The following is a 24,335-nucleotide window of genomic DNA, read 5'->3' on the forward strand; positions in this document are numbered from 1 at the left end:
TACCCAGCCTCCTGGTCATGCCAGGCTTGGGGTCTCTTGCCTCAGTGTACAGGAGTCCATCCTCCCAGTATAACTTGTGGGTACCTGTGGCGTTCCCAGCAGCCTCAGCAGCAGCCTGCTGTCTGAGGGGTTCAAGGAAAGGGCAGTCTAACTGGTCCTTCCCCAGGTCCTCTCGTGTGGGTCCCCCTGAGCCCAGAAACTCAACTTGATCAAGTTTGAGTTCTTTAGGTTCAGTTTCCCGCAATTCCTGGAGGTCAGCCTCCTCTGAGACTTGATCCTCGACCTGGGGCAAGGGGGAAGGCGCTGCCTTAACCCGACTGCTCTTCTTCTTGGGAGGTGTCTGGTCCGTTGTTCCAGGATCCAGCACCTGTTCAGTGGGGCATCTTCTGACCTGTGACCTAGTCACAGCAAGCACATGTGCTGGCAAGCCTAACATTTCCATGTGAGTCCGGTGCTCCACTTCTGACCATTGCGATGACTCCAAATCATTGCCCAACAAACAATCCACTGGGAGGTCTGAACTAACAACAACCTTTTTCTGGCCATTTACCACTCCCAAGGAGAAAGCAACAATCGCCATACTATGACTGGTAGTGACGTTGCTGGCATTGGTCACAAGGAAATCTGTACCTGGCATGATCTGTCCAGGGTCCACAAAGTTAGGCGTCACCATGGTGACGCTGGCACAAGTGTCCCTATAGGCCTGAGCCATTCTTCCATTGATCAAAGGCGTCTGTCGGTATTTGCCCAAAGTATTGGGACTGACATCGGGGGATATATCCACATCCCCCGTACAGACAAGGACAGCCTGAGTGAGTGTACCAACTAGGTTGTCACACCCCTCAGAACCCAAGGTTAACCCAACTAGTCCCTTGGGAGGCGCACTACTACTGCTGGCTGTACTAGGGGGCACAGGTGCCTTAGGGGCTGCAGTAGCAGGAGTCTGCCCTCCTTTCTTGGTGCACTCACTAAACCAGTGAGTTTTACTCTTACAGTATTGGCACCACCTTTTCGATTGGCCTTCTTGATTCTTCTTTTTCTGGGAAGCCTGACCCCCCCCTCTCTGGGTTGTTGGGGACCTGTCGAAGACTTCTGGTCATTTTGTTCCCCTTTCGAATCTTTACCCTTCTGGTCTGCTTTCTTCTGACCACCCTGGTTCTGGCCCTGGTTTTGCTTAACCCTTGTTCTGACCCATCTGTCTGCCTTCTTTCCCAATTCTTGGGGAGAGGTCAGATCCGAGTCGACAAGGTGCTGATGCAACAACTGGTTCTGACAATTGTTTAAAATCTGTTCTCGCATGATCAAATTATACAATCCTGTGTAATCAGTAACCTTACTGCCCAGCAGCCAGCCCTCCAAAGCCTTAGTGGCACAATCAACGAAATCAGACCAGTCCTGAGACTGAGTTTTCTGGGTATCCCTGAACAGCAACCTGTACTGCTCAGTGGTTATGCCGAACCCATCAATCAGTGTGTTCTTCAGGACCTGGTAATTGTTAGCATCCTCGACTCTAGTAGTGAGGAGCTTGTCTCTACCTTTACCCTCAAAGGAGAGCCACAAGATAGCTGCCCACTGACTCTGGGGGACGCACTGGACAGTGCAGGCCCGCTCGATAGCAGTAATCCATTTGTGGATGTCGTCCCCTTGCTTAAAGGGGGGCACTATCTTACTCAGGTGCCTAGTGTCTAAACTCCTGTTTTCCCGTGGGGGAATGCTGCCACCAGTGGGAAGGGTCCCACTCAATTCTTGCTCTCGGGCGAAGGCAAGTCTTTCTTTGGCTAGGGCAAGTTCTTCCCTTTCGATCCGCAGATTGACTTCCCGCTCCTTAGCTTCGTACACTCTCCTCTGAGGGGATGTCATCCCTCTACGAGCAGAGCCTCGAGAGCCATTGGTTCGAGCGGATCTGTTAGAGCCTCTCGACAGAGACCTAACTCGTCCACTCCCAAGGTTAAGCTGGCCTGAGAGGGGCCCCAGGGGTCTCCTAGTACCATTCTCGTGCCGGCTTAAGTTGTCCTGCGTTAGCTGGCTAACTATGACTGGACCTTTGTCTGCCTCGTCCCCAGATGTTTCTGGCTCCTCATCCTCGTCTTCACCTTCTGCGGAGAGATGGATAAGGTCAGGGTCACCTGAGGTTCCCTCGAGGGGGGGCATACTCTCTTCTGGATGAGAAGGGTCGGTGTTACCCGCCCTCCTAGCATCATAGGTCTCCAAGAGACCAATCAGAAACGGAGTTGTAGGGTTTGAACCCTGTTTTAACTTCCGAGATGTACAGAGTTGTCGCATCTCTTGGAAGCTAAGTGCAGCATATCTGGACGTGACCTGTGGAAGGTCGACTGACACAAGGGGAGACTCAGAGTTTCCTCCTTTGTCGGACATGCTGCTTCTAGTGTGGTGTAAGTGATGCACCTACCTACACTATATGTTTACCTACTGATCCCTCGCTAAGAGTTGTAGCCAAGGTGTGCTAGGCCTTGAGGAGCTACAACAGCTGGTTCAGTAGAACTCAGAGTATTCTAAGCTAAGTTATATGTACCTGAAGTACTTATGCAATCTTTCACAAGATATTCTTAGGATACGCGTGGTAAAACAACAGCAAGCTCAAATCCCAACCGCTGCTCACCAATGTGAGAAGTTGGCCCGACATGCAGCGTTCGCTATTCTAGCGACCACTATGCATCGGTCCAAACGACCCTTATGGTGATTGGTTGTAAGTCAACCTTAGACCAGCTATCCTAGTAGCGTGGATACGAGCAGTCTTCGGGCTAAACTCTAGAGGGCGTGTTAAGCCAGCTGTTATACCATCACATACCCCTTGAACACCAAGTGAAAGGACACCACACAAGTTGTTATGAAAATAAACAGTATATTTATTAGAATCACAACAGCCCTGTACTCTTTATGAGGACAGGGTACTAAGCACAGAACAAAACTCTTAGGAAAATACTTCAAGTGCACAATCACTACAAGTGCCCGAGGGCACGGAAAGTTTAGTGGTCTCGGGCGGACCCGATAAGGCAAGTCGGAAGCGAGGGACTCGGGACCCTTAAGTAAGGAGGCTATGCGGGCACTGAAATGCCGAAGTTACCTAGCCACAAGGGCTGCGGCTGCACAAGTCTTACAGGCGTCGGGGGTCTTCGCTGACGAGCCAGGAGCCGGAAGGAAGGAGTTGCTGGCCGGCGACCAGTGATGAATAGTCCGTAGAGATCCAAGCCTGGATCAGAGATCGATGATACCTGAAAGCAGAGGGGACCAAGTTCGTCCTAACAGCCAGTAGTCAGAGGGTACCAGGAGGGCACCGGATGGCCGTCACCTCGACTAGGTGAGTGGGCGACGCTAGGCTCTGCAGTCTCACGGACCAGGAGGCGTTGTCGGCGACCAGGATGGAGGTGCGAGCTGTCCCACGAAGGTTGATGCTGTCGGCGTCGCTGGGCCCAGGATTGGGGCAACAAACCTTGGCAGATTTCAGGGCCACGTGGTGGGCCTAAAATGGCGTCTTGAGTGGACCAGGAGGGTCCGGGATACTCCTTTCGCAGAAGGGAGCAAAGGCCAGTCTGGAGCAACCGGACCAGCAGCGTTGGTTGTCGGTTGTCGTCAACGAGTCACAAGCCAGCGGCTCGTGATAAGACAACGTGCTGAACAGCGAAGCAGAAGGGCCCCACGCAGATCGTGGAGATGCTGGGAGACTGCACTTCGGTGCTGGAGCTGCTCAGGGTCGGGGCTTCTCGGACCCCAGAGCACTCACCAGAGGATTCCTTTGGTGGTTGTGCTGGTTTAAGAAAGCGTGCAGGTTTTGATGATGGCCGGTCCCTCGAGGTCTTGTCGCACCCACGGATCTCAGCTGAGCTGACGATGTGGGTAGAGGTCAGAGGTGCCAGGGAAGCCGGTTCTCGTCGAGCTGGGCAGTCGGATTCCTGAGGAAGGACTTGCAGCAAACCGCAGAGTTCTTAGATGGTGCCTGCGGACGCAGGGTGACTACTCCTTAGCCACAAGGGAGAAATCTTGAGAAGAGTCTCGAATGTCCTTTCGTAGAAAGTAGTTCTTGATTCAAAGATGATCTAATTTGAAAGGGTCCCCGCTCCGGCCTTTATTCTAAAGAAAAGGGGTGGGTACATGACTAGGTCCTGCCCTAGGGGCGGGACCAGGAAGGAGGGTAGTGACACCCCTCTCCCCTGCCGGACTTTCCCCAGGTCAGGGGCTGCGCGCCCCGGGAACTGGTTCTAACCGGCAGATGTGTAGTGAGCACCGGGGTGCCACTCCACAGTCACCTTCTTGTAAAGCCCTACCTACCCAGAATACACAAACCCTGTCTGGGACGGTGCGAACACCGCCCTGGACAGGAAACCCTTTGTCCAAGCTCTCCCTACTGGAAGGACTCCCAGCAGCAGGAGGTCAGACTCGTGTCTGTGGTGGAAGCATCCATTTTGTGGAGCTGAGGCTTCAGCTAACTTTAAACGGGGTTCACAGTTACGTACATGTCGTGTCCCTCTAGAAGGGTGGAATGCTAACCTCATCGCCAGCATTGGTGAGGGGTCAGCATCCCGATTCGTATGACACCTTACTCGACATGTCTTGATAACGCGGTACCGAAGTTATCGATATGGTATGCGTTATCATGGAACAGCCATTGGGTCTTGGTTCCGCAAGCTGCAACCGGGCTCGGCTCGTGCCGGAGCCCAATTCACACGATTCCCCGCACTCTGCCTTCAGGATTGTTAAGGCCTGCCATAGGAGTGACTGATAGGAACTCGGGTGTCCATTGTAGGGTTAGATATAGGGATACTATACCTAAAGCAACGGGCGAGTACGCCACGTTGCCCCAGCTGTCGCGCAGGCAGTTGTGTCAGATTTAGATGGCCATCCAGGGGTGGCATAATACATGCTTCAGCCCCTGGTAGGCCTTGGGTACACCGATGCCCTGAGTTACAGGGTCTGACAAGGTGGCCCAGTTCCAATTGGGTAATGCACCTAAAGTACACACATCAATTTAGCGAGAGAACAGCTAGGCTGTGGGTCTGATTGGCAGGCCCACAGCCCGAGAAAGTCGTAAATCAGTGAAACAAAAGCAAAAAATCTGGGTGATCATAGGATTGCAGACCCTACTCTCCTACAATAATCGCATTCAGTTTTATGATAAAATGCAGAAATAAAGAAGATGGAGATATGATATATACTGCATGGGATAGTTTTCCGAAAGGCAATAAGAGGGCAAGCAATACTGACTGAAAGAAGAAAATAATGTAATCCCTGACGGGCATGGAGTCGAGATGAAGGCAGGAGCTCTTATATAAATATAATAATTTGATTCATCCCCAGAAGGCCATACTTTTTTATATAGGTCTTGAATATCTCTATAACCTTGTGGTTGCGAGGATTCTCTTGGGGATCTACATGTCTGCTGTAGGCGCATCATCCTTCCAAAATTACAAGTCTGCTGGGAAAGGTGAGTGAGAGTACAAGTTTGTGGGAGATCATAAGAAACTCGCAGATGTGAAGTGATTCGTTGATATCTGCACCTTTGATATCATGCTATACAAAGGCAACAGTAGAAGCATTACCTGGAGCCGAGCTGTGAGGCATACTAACAGCCAATAGATATGTGTTGTGGAGAAGAAATTGTGGTTGGCGATAGCTGTCTGGATGAGGTTTCCTTTCATTGGACAGTGAGGCCCTTTTACCACCACTTAGCTCAGGTGTTCTTCAGCTGACATCGAGAGGATACCCAGTCCTCACTCACTAACCTGATCCAGCTAATAGGACAGTGGTGTTATGATGGTATTACTAATGAAACTGTTGTGTCTTTCTTCTTATTTTGCCAGTGTTGTAGAAGTTTCAGGAAGAGGTAGTTTGTTATTCTTATCAGGAAGGAAAGTAGAAGCAGTTTATTTATTCCTAGGGTGTTAAGAGAATATGACAAATCAGTACAACACGGTGACTGAGCTTGGGTGTACATGGAGTTTAAGAAGCAAGGAGTTTGACTGTCACATAGGAGAAAATGTAATGAAATTAAGCTGTGGCTAGGCCCTGTAATGTGTACTGATGCTGAGGGGGATCATGGGTGGAGTTTGGTTATAGCACAGGGCAATACGTTACAATTGCATAGTGTATTTAAGCACTGCTTCTAATGGATACTTCTAATCACAGACTCCTGACCGTTAAATAGCCCTAGGTGCTAGACTGGATCTGGAAAGTTTTATACAGCAGTGATTCCACTTGCCAGTTGGTGTCAGCACCCTGCTCTGCGCGGACTTTGTTCTGTCTGAAAGTGATGAACGACCCACATATAAGCACCACTTTTGCACACTGACGTCAGTTCCTTTATTTCCATGCCTCTTGATGTGGATACAGAGCTACTCTCCCCTTTTACTTCGTCAGTTCACGTAATTTATTTCTTCAAAAATGTTCAATCAATGTGCAAGGGAACTATGTCCTCTCTAAAAACTACAGGACTTAAACCAAGTTGAGACTATTGCAAGCAAAGGTCCATGACAGTTCTGCACAAAGTATGGCTTTGGTATTTGGGCCCTGGACACAACGCCCTCATAAATTTGAAGGCGATCCAGGGATGTGAAGCAGAGCTGTACATTGCAGAACACCAGAAGAAACTGCCAAGTCCGGATGCAAAATAGAGAGTACGGACCCGTTCCTGCAACAGGTCCTCATCGCAGTTAAAGTCTTTGGGTAAGTACAAATCAAAGTTGAGGCGGAAACACATGAAAGCCAAGTGGGGCTTGCTCCATCTTGCCACTTTATATCTCTGTAGAAGTTGCGAGGGCATCCGCGTGGGACTTGGTCTCGCTGCTGATTCACAGAGGAGCTGATTCCACATTTGGTGCTACTGTACCTGAATTCCCCAGGTCATCAGCGACGTTGCAACAAATTGAGGCCTTTAGAGTGTTCATGTAGCAAATCTTTGGGACAATTTCTTCTGGCGTGCCTTTGTGACCCAATGATCCTCATGGCACTGAAGTCGGGTCACTGCACCAGCTGTGGAGCTAACTTCTAATCTGATGCCAAAATCTGACCGATTTCTACCCGCAGAATCCTTTCTGTAGAATATCCATTAGACGTTGGACTGGATCTGCAAAAGTGTCGGTAGGTGGATTGATGAACTCCACATTGGCGTTGTCTGCACTGAAAGTGAAGTGGGTGGTGCCTATATAGGCGCCATCCTGGTACATTGACATCAGTTCTTTTCTTTCTGAGCCAGTCAGCGCAGGTCCAGGAAGCGCTACCTCTGTCCACTTTTTGGACAACCCTTTTTTAGGTTTCGCCTGTCGAAAGCTGCGCAAGCAGCCTTTCGCGCAGGCGAAATCTTTAGTCTAGAGTATGTGTGTGTAGTCCCGCCCCTCTGTTCCATTGGCTAGCTCCATAAATGGAGGCTAGCCATTGGAAGAGAGATCTGCTCATCATTCTGCGAGCAGATTCGTGGGCGTTCCTGCGATTTTTAGATTTTCATGCGGCGGTGGGCGGATGTTATGTTTTTTTTTCCAGGCCGGCATCCTTCGTCACACCAGCCTGCTCGCTCTTCCTGTGAGGACGCAGACCCGACCCGCTCCCTACTCCAAGCAGAGGTGGGCTGTGCCATTTCACTTTTCTTGTCTTAAAACTGGTCGAGTCGGCACTTTCGCATCGTGCTAGGGAGACTGCAGGGGTGGAATATTGACAACTTTGTGAAATGGGAGTTTTCCGATCCCTGTGCTTTTTGGTCCAGTTTCACCAAGTTTATCTGAGCATATATGTGAAACTTATGAACCTTACACATGCATGTCATACCATTATCCCACATTACACTTTTGTGACGTTTAAGTAATGTATGCATGTGTGCATTATGTAGGATCTTTGAAAAAATGTATGTAATGAAATAATTTATTTAATACATTTAGTTTCCATTATTTATCAACTATTAATAGAAATTCTTTAAATAACAGTATTTTTTTTTTAAATAGTGGCAAATATGTAGTGTAATGCATAGGCAAAGTAATTTTCCTTTTCATTATTGGCTGTTAATTATTTGGGATTGGCTTGACTTATTTATTTTCTTACACTTGCAGAAAAAACGGGCCATCCTTCCACAAACTCGATACGTTGAGCTGTTTTTGGTTGTGGATAAAGAACGGGTAGGTATTGCTTATTAATGCTTTTTTTAGCTTTTGTTAACGATAATTTGAAGAACTATCTCATGGGATTTTACAATGTGTGTGTGTGAGTGTGAGAGATCATGCTGGTTAAACATTGTGTAAAACAGTTTGAGCGTGCATTGTCTAGGATTTGACTTGAACATGCTTTCTGGCAGTTGTATCGGAGAAGGCAGAAGACCAATGAAGGTGCCGGCAGTGCTGCTATGAAGGAAACCATCTGCATCTGTATACCTTCTCATCACCTTGCATAGGACAATAGCAATAGTAGTGTAACGCTTTGGTGGAGAGAGGCTTGTCATGTGGTTCTCACACCTATAATAGATTAAAAATGTCTATGGTATTAATTAATTAATATGAATGGGCAGTGTAGCATGCCATCACATTTTGGAAATGTTTGAGATAGTGCATCAACTACTGGTACCGAATCAAGTGTATGCTGCTAAGATACTCTAATTGAGGGATTATTAACTCCCATGTACCATATGAGAAAAGGTCAAAGAATGTGGCGCCACAGTGTAAATTGAATAAAATGTTCTTTGCATCAATTGAAATCTGCATGAAGTAGAACCCCCAGATTTCTTACATTACATATAGGAGGTGGATCAGTTTCCAGGTCAGAAGGCTAACTGGAATATAACTCAGATTTCCCTGTTTCTGAACCTATATTTAATGTACACATTTTTTTTACAGCTTTTGTTTCTACTTTCTCAGGTGGATATGATATCTGGGAGGCAGACTATCTCCCTTTCTTAGCAACTAGTGGGAGATCACAGTTTATCCATGTGACACTCTTCCTTATCTCCAACATCTTCCTTCTCACTGTTGCAGTCACATGGCCTCACACAATCTCTTGGCCAAGGTGGCCTTTCGTTTGTGGATCAACTCTATAGAGCAGGGGCCTTATCGGGATCTGGGTTTAACTATAGTTTCCTTTGTAGTACAAAAATCATACATTATCTATGTACTTGTTTGATTGGTCTTGCAGTTGTTCAATCACTTTTCTCCAGTATAGAATGTCACTATGTTTATATTGACATACATTATGTCCTTTCGATCAGTGGAAGGTTGCCTTTGTACCATGAATCTCAAACATTTCAGTTTACATCTTTTAGTGTGCATTGCAAGGGATAACTAGGCTCTCCCGTTTGATTTGAGTCCGGCTCAGAGCATTGTTACCAATGACATGACTATAATAGTTGACACTGTAGAGTTGGAAAATGACCTACATCGATTCTTATAATATCTGCTTGATTCTGGTTTCCGCTCCACATGAATCTCACTATCAATTCAAATTCAATTCAATTCAATTCTCCCTATCATTACTTGATTAATGAAAGAGCCTTCCTTTACAATCTCGGTCTATCAATGAATCAAGCGAAACATTCCACTGCACCTGCTGAGAATAGATTGATAGACTGCCAGGTACAGTTAAGGATAATGTTTTTCTCTTGCTAACAGAACAATGTATCCTTTTCTTTTGTTGACCCTTTATCAAGCTTGGTTCCTCCAGTGGCCTGAATGGCTCATAATCTGTAGTTGGGTCTCCGGTGTCAACTCTACCAGGGGGTTTAGTTGTGGAACCCAGAGACTTTGACTGTCACTCTCTCCTCTTAGGTTTGTCAAGCCGTGTTTTTGCATGTCCATCAGTCAAAGCCCTTCTGTTTCACGCCCAAGAAGGAGAAGTGTCTATTAGAGTACACTAACTGGAGTATTTCTCAGAGTTCTACGATAAAACGTTTGAGGTTAACAATCTGTGTGTTCCCGAGGACAAAGTACTACATATAAACATATACTATAATCAGTTTTCCTTTCTTTCTCTTGGAATAAAAAATATAATGTTGCTCCTTGAATCACCAAAGAACTCCTTTATGTGAATATAACAGATTGAACACACTCTGACCCTCTGTGCTCAGTTAGTAACTATGTATGATTCTGGGCTGTTCAATTCACATGGAAAATGTTTGGACTATGTATACGGAGATAGTTAGCTGGCTGTTAAACTCACCACTTAAATGGTTCTTAAACAAGGGCGATGCAAGACAGCCCAGCTATTTTGCATGTCCCTTTACCTCCCAAGTACCTCTGCCTGACACATAAATCCCATTTATTTATTTAGAAATTTTATGTAGCACTTCTCCTACCAAATATCTTCTTCAAGACCCTAGAGAAGTCCGGATCAGAGAAGGGTGTTAATGAACAATAGGGCTTAAAGGAAGAATGTGAAGTAATGGAGGAAGCAAAGGGAATAAAAAGTAGAAGGATTCAGAATTCTTCTAAACTGCATGTGAGCTAGTTTCAGATTCAGATGCAACACAGTAGAGTTGTGAGCTGGTTGCAGAAGCAGATACAACAGTGGAGAGTTCTGGAGGGAAGAGTGTAAGGAAATGCTTTTTTTTGTATAGTCATTCCCAAAGTTTTGGGCTAATATTCCTGTTTTTTTGGTTCTGAGAGGACACTCAAGCATCCTGACAACACCTCAGTGCCAGTGCCCTTCCCCTAAAAATGTGTACTTTGGCCTAGCCGCAATTGGCATAAGCTAACTTTACTTCTAAGTCCCTAGTATATGGTACTAAAGGTACCCAAGGCCTGTAAGTTTGAGTGTCCTCTCAGGGACTGTAGCACCTGTTGTGCCACCCTGAGGGGGATAAGGTAAAATGTGACCCTCAGTCTGTCACTGCAGACTGAAAGGGCAGTTTAAAACTGCTAACTCGACTTCACCATTGTTATCTATGACAAAACCCGTACTCCCTTTTTAATGTGTGTAAGTGACCCCTGGAGAGCGTGTAGCCTAACGGCTAGGGCAGTAGACCTAAAATCTGGGGAACCGGGTTCGAGTCTTGGCAACGGCGCTCAACATCCTGTAATTCTGGGCAAATCACTTAATCTCCCCATTCCTAACAAAAATTAGTGTGTCCTTATGTAACGCAACTGATGCTCATGTAAAGCGCTCTGATACTCAATACCTTCGAGTCAAGTTTGTTCTATATAAAACTACAGGAAAAAAACTACAGGAGGCCTATCAAGGCCTAAGGCAGGGTGCAACTATTAAAGAAAAGAACATGTGTTTAACATGTTTTGGCAGTAAACACCCACGATTGGCATTTTGCTGGTAGAGAGACTGGTAGCCTCTTGGGCAAGTACAGAGTTACATGCTGACCCCTCAACTCTGCCAACCTCTAACTGGGACTACCAAACTCTCCCAAACTGGATGCTCCAAGTTATCAAACAGCTCTTTACATTAGAGCTGACTTGATGCCCAAGTCAAAATTTATGCAACTGGTTGCTGCATCAGCTTTTATAAAATTGTCATTCTGTTGCCCAACTTTCCAGGGGCCATTTGCTGAGGCTGGCCACGAGACAGGCTTCTGCTCACCTGAGGATATTTGTCAATGGCTCCCAGGGTAGGTAAGATTAGAGGCCTGCCATTGTAAGAAGTGTTGCTCCTGGAAGGAAGCCACTCGAGGTGTTGGCACAAAAGGAGAGTTTGAAAGGGAAGGCCGCCTTTGGAGGGCAAATAATAACCACACTCGAGAGGTGATGCTCTATTGTGTAGGTTGGCAGGTTGGCGTCAGGGACAGATTTAAAAAAGGAGGGTCTCACACTCTTGGTAGTGGGTTGAACAGACGCTTCTGTGATAGCTAGATGACACACTTCACAGGAATTTGTCATCAGGCAGGAAGTGGCACAGAAGTCCATTGGTTAGTGACCGCAACCTTCCCTGAGGGCACTTTCTCGGCATATACTGGCACCCTTGGCACACAGAACTCATATCTCTATGAACTGGAGAAGGACTGCTATGCTGCACAAAGGACCGAGCTAAGGGGGGGGCGGTACCAAAGTTGGACTGCATCTGCTGTATTTTGGGCTAGCAAAGGAAAAAGCTGTGCTTGTTGTGTCCTGCACATGCTCCAGCCAGAAGGAGAGACTCCAGGAGTCAGTTAGCTGACTTTCTAACCAGGACCTGGTATTCAAAACTTGCACCCGAGTCTGCTGGACCCGGGAGATCTGTCGCAGTGCAGATTGGTCACTCGAAGGAGATTTATCGTCGATGAAGGAAATTGCTGATTTCGCTGTGACTGCTGACTGGTAACCCCGTGCCGACTGGACTTCTGCTGAGCCTTAGAGGACTTTGAGGGTTGTTGATTCTTGTGGTCGGAAACCCCTCTCCAGGACCATGGACCGATAAGTAGCCCATAAAGGTCCCCGTCAAATGCACAACATCTTTGAGCATCTTCAGCAACGTATATCCTTTGTATCAGGACTACTCCATAGAATTTAATGGCAAGGGACCGCTAACACTGGCACTGGACTGAAGACAGCTTTCCTTGGCAAGGTAACTCTTTCTTTCGACCTTGTTGGGCCACTTGACTGGCTCCCTGCCAGAGTTGGTCGGCCAAAGTAACTCTCAGTAACCACATTCCATGTTTACAAAGTTTTTCTTGAAGGTTTAAGGAGTCAAATTTGTTAAATTTGCAAATGCTTGTTCGCGGATAAGTTAAGTCTTGATTTATTGTTCCTTGTAAAATCTGCATCTTCGGAACCCTCCGGTGGATCTTTTTCATCTTGGTTTCCATACATTCCTAAAAATATAAGGTATGTTTATAAATTGGTGTTGGATTTCTTGAGAGTCGTGATTCTTTCTGAACGCCAGGGCAGACAAACTCAGCCGCCGGTGCATGGTGGATCACGAATGGCGTCTGAACTCTGACGTGGCGCAAGGCCTGTTTCAGCAGTGGGGAGAGCCTTGGTTAGATCTATTCGCCACCGAAGAGAACGCGCAATGTCATCAGTTCTGCGCGTTGGAATTTCCAAGGCAGCACTCGCTCGGAGACGCTTTTCGTCGTGAGTGAAGATCAAGCGCGACTGGGCACAAGTCATCCTTGTGGCTCCGGACTGGGCACGAAGGTACTGGTATCCCGAGCTACTCAGTATGTCAGTCGATCCCCCGGTTCATCTGCGTCTTCAGGAGGACCTTCTGTCGCAGCAGCAGGGGACGGTCCTCCAGCCGAACCTGTCCAGTCTCCACCTCCATGCTTGGAGATTGAGCGGCGACAGTTGAGGCCATTTGACTTGCCTCCTGAAGTCTGTAACATCATTCTGCCAGCCAGGCGTCCCTCCACAAAGTCGGTATACGCCTGCAGGTGGAACAGATTTGTGGCATGGTGCACAGCAAAGGCTGTGGATCCTCTCTCTGCCCCTCTTTCTGAGGTTTTTCTCTTCCTTCTTTCTCTTGCCCAGCAGGGCTCTGCTCTGGGCACTATCAAGGGCTACCTTTCTGCCCTTTCAGCCTTTCTAAGGCTGCCTGATCAACCTTCTTTGTTCAAGTCCCCTGTTGTTAATCGATTCCTGAAAGGCATCACACATACGTTTCCACCTGTTCCCTTCGTGATGCCTCAGTGGGACTTGAACCTGGTTCTTACTTTTCTGATGTGCGCTCCTTTTGAGCCACTTTACAACTGTCCTATCCGCCTTCTTACTCTGAAGACTGCTTTCCTGGTTGCCATCACCTCTGCCAGGAGAGTGAGTGAGCTCCAGGCTCTATCTTCTAAACCTCCTTTCCTTTCTGTCCATCCGGACAAGGTTGTGTTGTGGACAAAACCCTCTTTCCTGTCTAAGGTAGTCACAGCCTTCCACATCGGGCAGTCTATCACCTTGCCCACCTTCTTTCCGCCACCGCATCCCTCAAAGGAGGAAGAGTGGCTCCACCGTCTGGACCCAAAACGTGCGCTTTCATTCTATTTGGATCGCACACGCCAGTTCCAGGAGGATGACCAGCTCTTTGTTGGTTACGTGGGCGCTAAGTAGGGACGGGCGGTGCACAAACGGACCATCTCTCGGTGGATCGTGCTGTGCATCTAAGCATGCTACTCCTTGGCTAAAAAGGAACCTCCTGCTGGGCTGAGGGCCCATTCCACTCGGGCCACGGCGACTACTACTGCCCTGGGCCGAGGAGTCCCCTTGCAGGACATATGTCAGGCAGCTACTTGGGCCTCGCTGCACACGTTCGCAAGACACCACTGCCTGGACAGCCAAGTCCGGAGGGATGGCTTCTTTGGCCGTTCCGTCCTCCAGGACTTTCTGGTGTGATTATTGGTTCGCAGACCCACCACTGGCGTTGGTATTGCTGGGGTATCTATTCTAAGGTAAGGAATCTATCACTAACGTGTCTCTTTCAGATGCACAAGTTACTACTTGTGTAACAATATATCTGTAAGAGACATTAGTTAGTGATAGATTCCTTACCGACCCACCCATCCTCCCCGTTCTGCGAACTGATATCTAGGGTTAAGGTCATCCCCTTTCAAGGCCCTAGTTTCAATGGCACCAGTGTTGGTTTTTAACATAGCTCTGGTTTCTGGCACAGAAAAGCTGTGTCTAAGGACTGACTTCAGCACGCGGAGGCGGCGTCTAAGTACTCCGACAGCGTCATCATGGCGCCCACGACGGACGCGGAGCCGCAGACGACGCCTACCAATGCGCAAGGGTACTGCTACGCAAAACATTCCGGATCCAGTCTGACGCCTGGGGATATTCTAAGGTAAGGAATCTATCACTAACTAATGTCTGTTACAGATATATTGTTACACAAGTAGTAACTTGTGCATCAGGACACTTGTAAAGCGCACTACATACCCGTGAGGGTCTCAAGGCGCTGGGGGGAGGGGGAGCTGCTACTGATCGAAAAGCCAGGTCTTGAGTAGTCTTCTGAAGGCCAGTAGGTCTTGGGTCTGCCGGAGGTTGGTGGGGAGGGTGTTCCAGGTCTTGGCGGTGAGGTGGGAGAAGGATCTGCCTCCGGCTGTCGTTCTTCGGATGCGGGGTACCGTGGCGAGGGCGAGATCGGCAGAGCGGAGCTTGCGGTAGGGGTGTAGAAGCTTAGTCGTCTGTTGAAGTATGCTGGGCCAGCGTCGTGGAGGGCTTTGGGTGCATGGATGAGGAGCTTGAAGGGTGTCCTCTTGTTGACGGGGAGCCAGTGCAGGTCTCTCAGTTGGGTGGTGATGTGGCTGCGGCGTGGGATGTCGAGGATCAGACGTGCCGAGGCGTTCTGGATGCGTTGCAGCCGACTTAGGAGCTTGGTCGATGCTCCAGCGTAGAGGGCGTTACCGTAGTCCAGCCTGCTGGTGACAAGGGCCTGGGTGACTGTTGTTCTTGTTTCAGTGGGGATTCACTTGAAGATCCTACGTAGCATTCAGAGGGTCTTGAAGCAGGAGGAGGAGATGGAGTTGACCTGCTTAGTCATGGTGAGGGTGGAGTCGAGGATAACCACTAGGTTGCGCGCGTGGTCTGTGGGAGTCGTAGCAGTTCCCAGTGCGATCGGCCACCAGGAGTCATCCCAGGCCTAGGGATTGGACCCAAGGATGAGGACCTCTGTTTTGTCCGAGTTCAGCTTCAAGCCTAAGTTGGGAAAATTGAAGAACCCTGCATTATAACATTAAAAAGGACTGTGAAATAGGGGTCCTTGACATCAATGCCAGTGAGGTATAAATCACCAGGAATCCTGTCAATCCCAGGCCCTTTATTGCAGACAACCTTTTTAATTGCTGAACACACTTCCTGGTGGTTAACAGCTGGGTGTTCAGCGCATGCACTCGTCCCTTGCATCCTTCTATCAGAAGGATAAGTCTTTATTATCACAGGGACACTTTCTCCATCATTTGAGGAATAAAGGGCAGTGAAATGCACTATCAAATCGGTAGCAGGTATATCACTCTCTAGAGGACGGTAACACTTCTTACTCCCAGTAGTTTACAGATTTCAAAAAGTATGTTGGGCCCATGTCTCTATACTAGCACTTCATGCCCAGTATGGTTGGAAAGGTTTGTAAATAATCGGTGTGTCTAGGGTCAAATGACGGATTAATGTGCATACTCCAGAGTATTGCATTTGAAATTAGGCTGCAGATTTGTATTTTTTAAAGTAATTTTTATTGTTCTAGCTAACCTGGCGTTAAAATAAATGCAAGGGCAGAGTTTAAAAAACATTACCTACCTCTAATGTATTAAGCCTCTAATGCGAATGACATTTACCCTCTATCTGTAAATCTCTGGTTGATCCCCAATCCTAGGTTTAGTCTTTGAATGTGAGTGCCCGAGTAGTACAGCCGCCCTTTCATTTCAACCTACTTCTGTGTGGGGGTGGGGAGAGCATGTAAGTGAAGGTGGAAAGGAAGGTTTAGCTATGGAAGGTTGTAACGGGAGGATGAAGAAAGGATGTGGTGCTGCTTATATTACCGCTCTATGTGGGGAAATAAGGATGGGGAAGATGTGGGTGCTGAGCGAGTCAGTGGTACCCTTGGAAGAAATCACTACGGAGAGTCCACAGAACGCTCTCTCCTGTAGACCACTCATAGGTACTTAAAATATAGGCGTGTGGACTGCTTAGCCCTATTTACGAGTTGGGTGGTGCAGGGGATATGAAATATACTGGGGTCAGTCATCAGTACATCTGATAGAGAACCCCAGTGCTTTAATGTACCTATGGAACATGGCAGCTTTGGATTTCATGCTACTGGAAAAACACAACTTTAGGTCTGAGTCCAACAGACCGTATTTCTGAAAGAAACATGTTTGTGTTCCTAGTGCATCTATGGCATGGAGTTCTGAATCACTACATAGGGCAGTGATACACTGCTTAATTGCTCTTGCCTGTGAAAATGTCAAAATAGCCCATTATACCTTCCACTGTATTCTGGTAGCTATTGCAGAGGATACAGTTGTGAAGGATTGAGGTAGGACTTACGTTTAAGAACGCACTTGTGCAAGGCAATGCACAATTGGGCACTCGACATTTGAGTCCGTATCTAAGCATAATGAGGACATACCTCTGCATGGGCAGGTCTTGATTGGCTGGGACTTATAATGCCTGTAACTAGGAATATAACGCTGTGTACAGCCAGGGAGATATTGCTTTTTCGTGATGTTTGGCTTGTTGCCTGACAATGTGGTGCGATGCTTGAGAATTTACTACTGTGCATGGGAGCATCTGCCCTTGTTCCTGTTTATTAGTCGTCCTCGGCAGTAGAAGCTGTAAACTTAGCAGCTGTGCTTTTGTAAATTTATGATTTATCATTTGTACTGTGTCTTGGATAATTGAGCTAGTCTTGGGTAGTTTAGTTTGTGCCAGGAAATCCGATGGTTGTATTCTGGCCCCTTATTTGGAATAATACCTGTGAATTTGGTGTTGTGCCTTGGTGGTTGGTACTGTACTTCACATACCATACTCATTTTATTGACCTCAGGAGGATGGAAGGCGAAGTGGACTTACCAGGATTCAGGGATGTTCCTTAGTACTGATGACTGGCACATGCACATGAGGGCCATAACTTGGTGGTTGATGGCTGCACATCTAGTAGTTATTGCAATGTTGTTAACTTTGGTGATGTGAATTTCTGTGATGTTGCTAGAATCAAAGGTCATTATACATTGCTTTGTGTGATATCACCAAGGTCAAAGGTAATGTGACATCACTTCCTGTGATGTCACCAGGAGACACATGACCTGTGATGTCCCTTCTGCTGCCCCTGGTATTTTTGAGAAGTGTGCAACGTACAAAAACCAGCAGTAAATTCTAACAACTGGTGGGGGTAACCATACAAAAGAAGCATTTGCAATTTTCCTACATCTATCATCTCAGTTGAGTTATGGAGTGTATTTACAGATCATTTATATTGTTTACTGCCAAGTGTTATGTCAAAAGTGTTATTTAACGTGAAGTTGAGCATTCTGCCTCATAATTTAATATTTGTGTTCAGTTATTTTTTATTCACCATTATCTTTTCTTTTCAGTACAATATGCTTAGCAGAAACCAGACTGCTGTGAGAGAAGAAATGGTTCACCTCGCAAACTACTTGGATGGCGTAAGACTTAAAATATAAACTTGCCTTAATCATGCACTGCAAATGGAGGGTCCACTTCCACATCACCTTTTTTTTACTCTTTACTATTCCAATGTATGCTTGAGTCGGCCTAAATGTCTTGCTCACTAGACCTTAAAGCATTAACAGCAGTTTTGAATTGCATTTCTTTTGATTCTCCTATAACACTGTATTTGAAATGAGTTGGGGCGGAGGGTTGTCTTTCAGCTGCTTAGCCTTCTGAAATCAAAACACCACAAACTGTCCAGTGCTTAAAGCTTTTTTACACTCCTCTAACATTGTCTCCCTTAATGTTCTGACTCAACTAAGGGACTTATTGTCAAGCTAATTTTCTTACAAGTGAACTAGCACTAGGAAGTATCTAAGGGCCTGATTTAGATCTTGGCAGGACTCCAGTCGTCCGACCGTGGTGGCATATCCAAATACTCTGCCAAGTTGACGGTATCCTGCTGCTGTATTTAGATGTGTACTGGCTGAACCGCCATCCGCATCAATAGATTGTTTCCCATTGCATAAGTGGCACACCCTCTTCGAGGTGACGGACTCCTCTGCTGGCTAACAGTACTCCATTACCGTCAGGTCTGCGGGTTTGCGCCAAGCCTATTTAGAAGTCCCCGTTATGCTGGCGTTGTTCTAGCAGCAGTTTGCTGACCGAGTGAGTCCCTGGTGGAGTGGAGACCGGTAAGTACTTCTAATTATGTGGTAATACACGTATATGTTGTCTTTGCTTCTAAAATATATATAGGTAATGCATTATGCCCCTTTTCTTACATATTGCATAGCACACATACAACACGCACACTATAGAATGCACACCCACAGGCACCACAAGCACAACACCAACAACCACCACAACAACAAACATTTTTCTAAGTGTCAATACAGGTGTGTTAATTTTACCTTGATAAGATGTAAAATGTACACTAATGCATTACACATTAAAAAAAATGCATGTAAGAGCAATGTAAAAAAACCGAATGAGATGTTATTTCGCATGCCATTTCTTCGCATGCTATTACTACGCATTTATTAATTAGCAATAACCATTACTACGCAAGTTTTTACTTCGTATACTATTACATTGAAAGTGTTAATGTACGCGAAGTAAAAACTTGCCTAGTAATAAAAATGGTATGCAAAATAACATGTCATATTTAAAAAAAATGTTTTAAACACAACACTATATAAAATACACTACCCTACACATCTAAAAGACTACTAAAACACTGCACTACCCTATACCACTGAAACACCACTACAATACCCTAACCCCTAAATCACTACCCCCTGCACTAACATACACATTCCCCTACTCCGCTCCATACACTCACTATATAAAATACATTACCCAACACATCTAAAACACTAAAACACTACTAAAACACTACACTACCATACACTACTGAAACAGCACTACATTACTCAAAACCCTTAATCACTACCCCCAGCACTAACATACACATTCCCCTACTCCGCTCCCTACACTCATTCACTACCCATCATAACCCCCTGACACTACACTAAACACTAAATCAGTAAACTACACTACACTAATACTACAACACTACCCTAAACCCTAAAACACTACCCCCACAACCCCCGACACTACCCTACACTAACACATGTACACAACCCACAACTCTACACTACACTAAAACAAGTACACAACCCACAACTCTACACTAACACAAGCCCCACTTATCTCTTACCACGCGTTGTTCAAATGTTTCCCCCCTTCCGGCTATCTCCATCGTGGGCACACGCAGAGAGTGGCACCCGGACCCGGAAAAGAAGGAACCGACCCCTCACTGGAGCAAATGGCTGCCGTGACGAGCTCCAAGAGCGGCGCACGCCCCCTACTCATGCGGCATTTGCGTCGGGACTATGCAGCAGCAGCAAAGGGAGGACCTGGACAGCCGGGTTCAAGAGGGAAATTGAAGTGGAAAACAGAAAAAAAGGTACATTTATACCTCGTTTCCTTTGATTTCGCCAACTCAGAGTAGGAGAAATCCACGCCAGTTTACTCAACAGAATGGAACATCGTGATTGGCCCCTGCGGTAATCATGGCTGGACTCCCGGTGAAATCCTCTTTGGCCTATGGCGCCGCCGACACAGGTGAAGATTCCTAGTGGAGTCGGCGGCACCCAGGCGGCCTTTCGTCCATAGATCCAAAAACATCTAAAAGAGTGGACAGACCGCCAAGTAGGGGGCTGTAAAACCGTTGCAAAAGTGACAGCGGGACCGATTCCACCAAGATCTAAATCAAGCTCTAACTTTTCCATGGTGAAAGTACCATAACACAGGCACATCACAAGGAATGCTGTGCATATTGATTCTTTCTTCCTGCAGCACTGATTCACTTTTGGAAATGTATTATCAATGTTTTTTTTATAGTTTGCTCCGAAAATACCAAACGTTTCTCCTTCTGTGTTTGTATACTTTAGATGTACATTGCAATTAATGTCCGCATTGTACTTGTTGGATTGGAGATCTGGACCAACCAGAACATGATATCGATCGAGGGAAGTGCTGGAGATGTGCTGGGACGATTTGTACAGTGGCGAGAAAAGGAACTTGTTCCACGTCATAGACATGACAGTGCACAGTTCGTTCTGTAAGAAGGCATATTTTATATCCTAGCTATTTGTCGCTATTTTTTTCTTTTTTGTTATATCCATGGCGGTTTATATGCTTCTTTTTGTTTTAAATGGAGGATTACTTTTCATTTTGCAGGGGGCTGCAAACATCCTTGAAACATTGAGGGGAATAATAAAGTATTTGTTTGCAATTGTTCGTAGAAAATTGGTAACCAAATGACTGAGTACTTGAAAATGCGCCTGTAGTGTCAACCTTTAGAGGAGTTTGACTTTGACGATAATAACATGTACCGAAATGTAGCTTTTCGTACTGGGAATGTTTGGTATGCAGCATCATTTAAGTTCTGAAAAGAGCACACAATGGCTTTTCATTATACTTTTTTAGCTACTTATAAATGTATATTTTTGTGTTTAAACAATTTTATATTCTTCAGAAAGCAAGGATTTGGAGGAACTGCAGGCATGGCATTTGTGGGAACAGTGTGCTCCAGGAGTCATGCAGGAGGAATCAATGTGGTATGTATGAGACTTTATTTAAAAACATATTGCATTTGTTTGAGTGGGTATTGTTCTTGTCCTGCTGTGCTCTGCTCCCTCCTTTTGTGAGTTGTTACTTATTATACAGAATTACATTGATGGTGTAGATATCTCGTTTCTTGTGCTATTCATATCCTGGTTACTCCGTTAAAATACCCCAGCAAATGACTGGCTGTTGTCTAGTTTTGTTAGCTATAGTCCATGCAATTGATCTTTCTGGTACAATTTTGCATTCTCCTTCTTTTTCTTAATGTTTGTGCTGGAGAAAGAGAGATTAAAAGTGCGGGTGGCATCAGGTTGATCCCTATAGTACATAATCTGGAACATAAAACTAACAGTAGTGGACTGCAAACATTTGAGAAAACATACAATTTTCTAATTTTAATTCTAATATTCACTTCCTGGAACCGTTGTCCTTCTGTATTGAAAGATGTTGGCAAGAAAAAGCTTTGGGTGTGTAAAAGGTCCTCGCCTCCTTTTGCACCAGACAGCACTCTTGTACCTACTGTACAGAGGCCCAAAGTCTGGTATATAGCGAGTCCCAAAAACGTGTGCCAGCAATAAGCAGCCTCTAGCAGCCACATACTCTGTGCATTAGCTCTCAAGGTGTGGACAAAGTATTTCAGAAGTGGCCACACTGGGGCTCCTGACTAAGTGAACCTTTGAAAAGTCCTTTACTGGGAAGACCCATCAGAGGGATGATTGTGTCCTTTGAGTAGAGCTGCAGTTCCCTATTAACTTGCCAAATTCCTTTACAAACAATATTCTCAGGCCCACTGGACCTGCCTGTAGCATAACCTGCTCATCCAGGTTGGGATTGGTTTTAAGCATATCCGTGCATTTCTAAGGAGAAACCACAAATTTGATGTTGCTTTAAAGGCACACTGCTCCAGGAACCCAAATCCTAAAATATGCACTTCCCCCGGCTTGTCTGACATTTTTACTTCTTTAGCCTTGTCAAAAATCTTCACTTGAGTCCCTGAGAGATACAATGTTTGGTCCACCTGCAGCATTTCCTTTTCCGTTTTTTCGGTGTCTTCTGAAGATATACTATCCCACTGACCACTGTAACCCAGTCTTAGCCCCAGGGAAAAAGTCCGATGTTCTCTGGATCTGATAGAGAATTCTAGCTACAGATTACTTACCTAAGAATAATCCCTAGGCATAGGACTGGATCCAGAAATGTTTGGTGAGCAGTATCGCTGTGCACTTGTAGGTGACATAATTCAGCTCCGCATGGCAATGTCTGTACCATAAGTGACGTGCGTGGTGTCTGTATAGGCTCCACCCCAGCACGCTGATGTCAGTTGTTTTCTTTCTGCTCAAGTCAGCGCAGATCCAGAGAAGAGCTACCACCAATCTTTTTTGACTGACCTTTTTCCGACTGTTTGTTTTGAATTTCTTCAATCTTTGTCTCTTGCTGCGTCTAGAATGTCTGCTGGGAAAACTGGTTTCGAACACTGTGGCACCTGTAATCGACAGATGTCAGTTAAGGACCCACATTTGGTGTGCCTCTGGTTCTTGGAGCCAATACCTGCGTTGGTTGCTGCACCCTGCACCTCTAGGTCTTGAGGGAGCGATCCCTCAAACTCGCAGCTGCCTGAAGCGCGATGCTCATGATCTCGGTAGAGAGGAAGGTCCCGAGATCGGTCGCAAAGTCACTCCAGGCGCTCGTTGTCCCAGTCACATTAGTGTGAAAAATCAGGTAAGTCTCACCGGTACATAAAAAATTAGAATTCCCAGAGATCTTTGGCTTCGCCTTGTCTGAAGTCCTCTGAGACGATGGAGCATCTGCACTTGAGGCCTAGCTGTGTAGTGAAGCCTGCTCCTGGGCTATCCCTGCACCTCCCAGATGTTCCGTGAGCCAGTACGAGGTCCACCCAGTTATGCAGGTTTTATGAGGTCATGCACCCCGTCTCCTCTGGATCACCTTTCTGAGGGCTGGGGAGGGGTCCCACTGGTTTCCCGACAGTGGGGCAGCCCCTGGCACCAGTCGGGACCTTTGGAGCCTCCTCGACCTTCTCCGGTGCCTGCTCCACTGCAGATGTCGTCCCACGGCAGTGCCATTGCCATTGCCATTTCCCACTCCAGCTCGGATCCAGACAGGCGGTGTTTGATGCCGGCTTCTGCTGGGGGGAAGACTCTCCATGACTGAGCCAGTTTCTTATTTCTAGTATAGGTCTGGATTGAGGGATGAATGGGAGGGGTCTGCGAACCATTTTTGATACCAGTTAGACCAGCCAGAGGCCAACAGGTACAAGGAACTGGCAGATGCCAGTGGACTGGACACCTCACCAGACATGGCCTGGTCTCTCCCTCTACCAGGTCTACAATGGAGGGTGCCTCTCTCACAGTGGTGGAGCAGAGGGAGGCTGGGGTCCTGGACCTTACGTTACCCTCAGTAGCAGTTAAGTCAAACACCTTGACAGCGGTGCTTCAGTTTGAATTTACCCCCACAGATCCATTACTCCCTTTTAATGAAGCCCTTACTGATGCCCTTCTCGGGCCTGGGCCAAGCCCTGCACAGGGGCTCCTGTGCATAGGAAGATTGCCCATCGCCCCGCCCCCAGGAGATCCTAGTTTCCTCACACAGCACCCCACCTGGAAGAGCTTGGTGTTCCAGGCCTCTGCCTCCAAAGTTACCACCAGCGCATTCCCTACCACTCCCACAGACAGGGAATCCAAAAAGCTGGTTACGGGAAGAGGTTCTCTTCCGCCAACCTGGCACTGCAGTCAGTGAACACCACATGCAACGTAGGTCGATATATACCATTCGATTTGGTTGCATATGTGCTTCCGACTGTCTCAGAGGAGGCCCAAGCCATACTCGTTCAAGCAATTGCTGCTGGTAGGGGCGCAGCCTAGTTCACCATACGATGTGGGCTGCTTATTACTGACTTTTTGGGCAGAGCAATTTCGCTGTCTGTGGCTTTTCTGGCATCACTCCTGGTTGAGATCTACTGCTTTTTCGGGGGATGTCCAGTCCTCGCTCATGAGCATTATGGCTCTTGGTTATTTGGAGAGAAGTTGGACTCTGCACTCAAGAGCTTTAAGGACAGCAGAGCTACGGCCAGGACCTCAGGCCTTTCCATGGCCCCTCATCAACCCCAGACCGCCTTTGCCACAAAAGGGATTTCCAACCATGTTTATACACACCCAGCCATCTTGGCCAGCAAACCTCAAAATTGTT

At 46.7% G+C, this 24,335-nt stretch overlaps 1 protein-coding gene across 2 annotated transcripts in view; it reads left to right on the forward strand.

The window, feature by feature from the left end:
• The window catches only part of ADAM9 (ADAM metallopeptidase domain 9), a 563,447-nt gene that overhangs the window by 290,636 nt on the left and 248,476 nt on the right, over positions 1-24,335 (forward strand). For both annotated transcript variants that reach the window (XM_086943740.1, XM_086943741.1), the window contains exons 7-10: positions 8,052-8,117; positions 17,921-17,992; positions 20,456-20,625; positions 21,043-21,124. In XM_086943740.1, coding sequence (XP_086799866.1) covers positions 8,052-8,117; positions 17,921-17,992; positions 20,456-20,625; positions 21,043-21,124 — 390 coding nt within the window. The remainder of the gene's footprint in view (positions 1-8,051; positions 8,118-17,920; positions 17,993-20,455; positions 20,626-21,042; positions 21,125-24,335) is intronic.

Source organism: Lissotriton vulgaris, chromosome 11 (genome assembly GCF_964263255.1).
Source record: "Lissotriton vulgaris chromosome 11, aLisVul1.2, whole genome shotgun sequence".
In the NCBI taxonomy this organism is placed as follows: Eukaryota; Metazoa; Chordata; class Amphibia; order Caudata; family Salamandridae; genus Lissotriton; species Lissotriton vulgaris.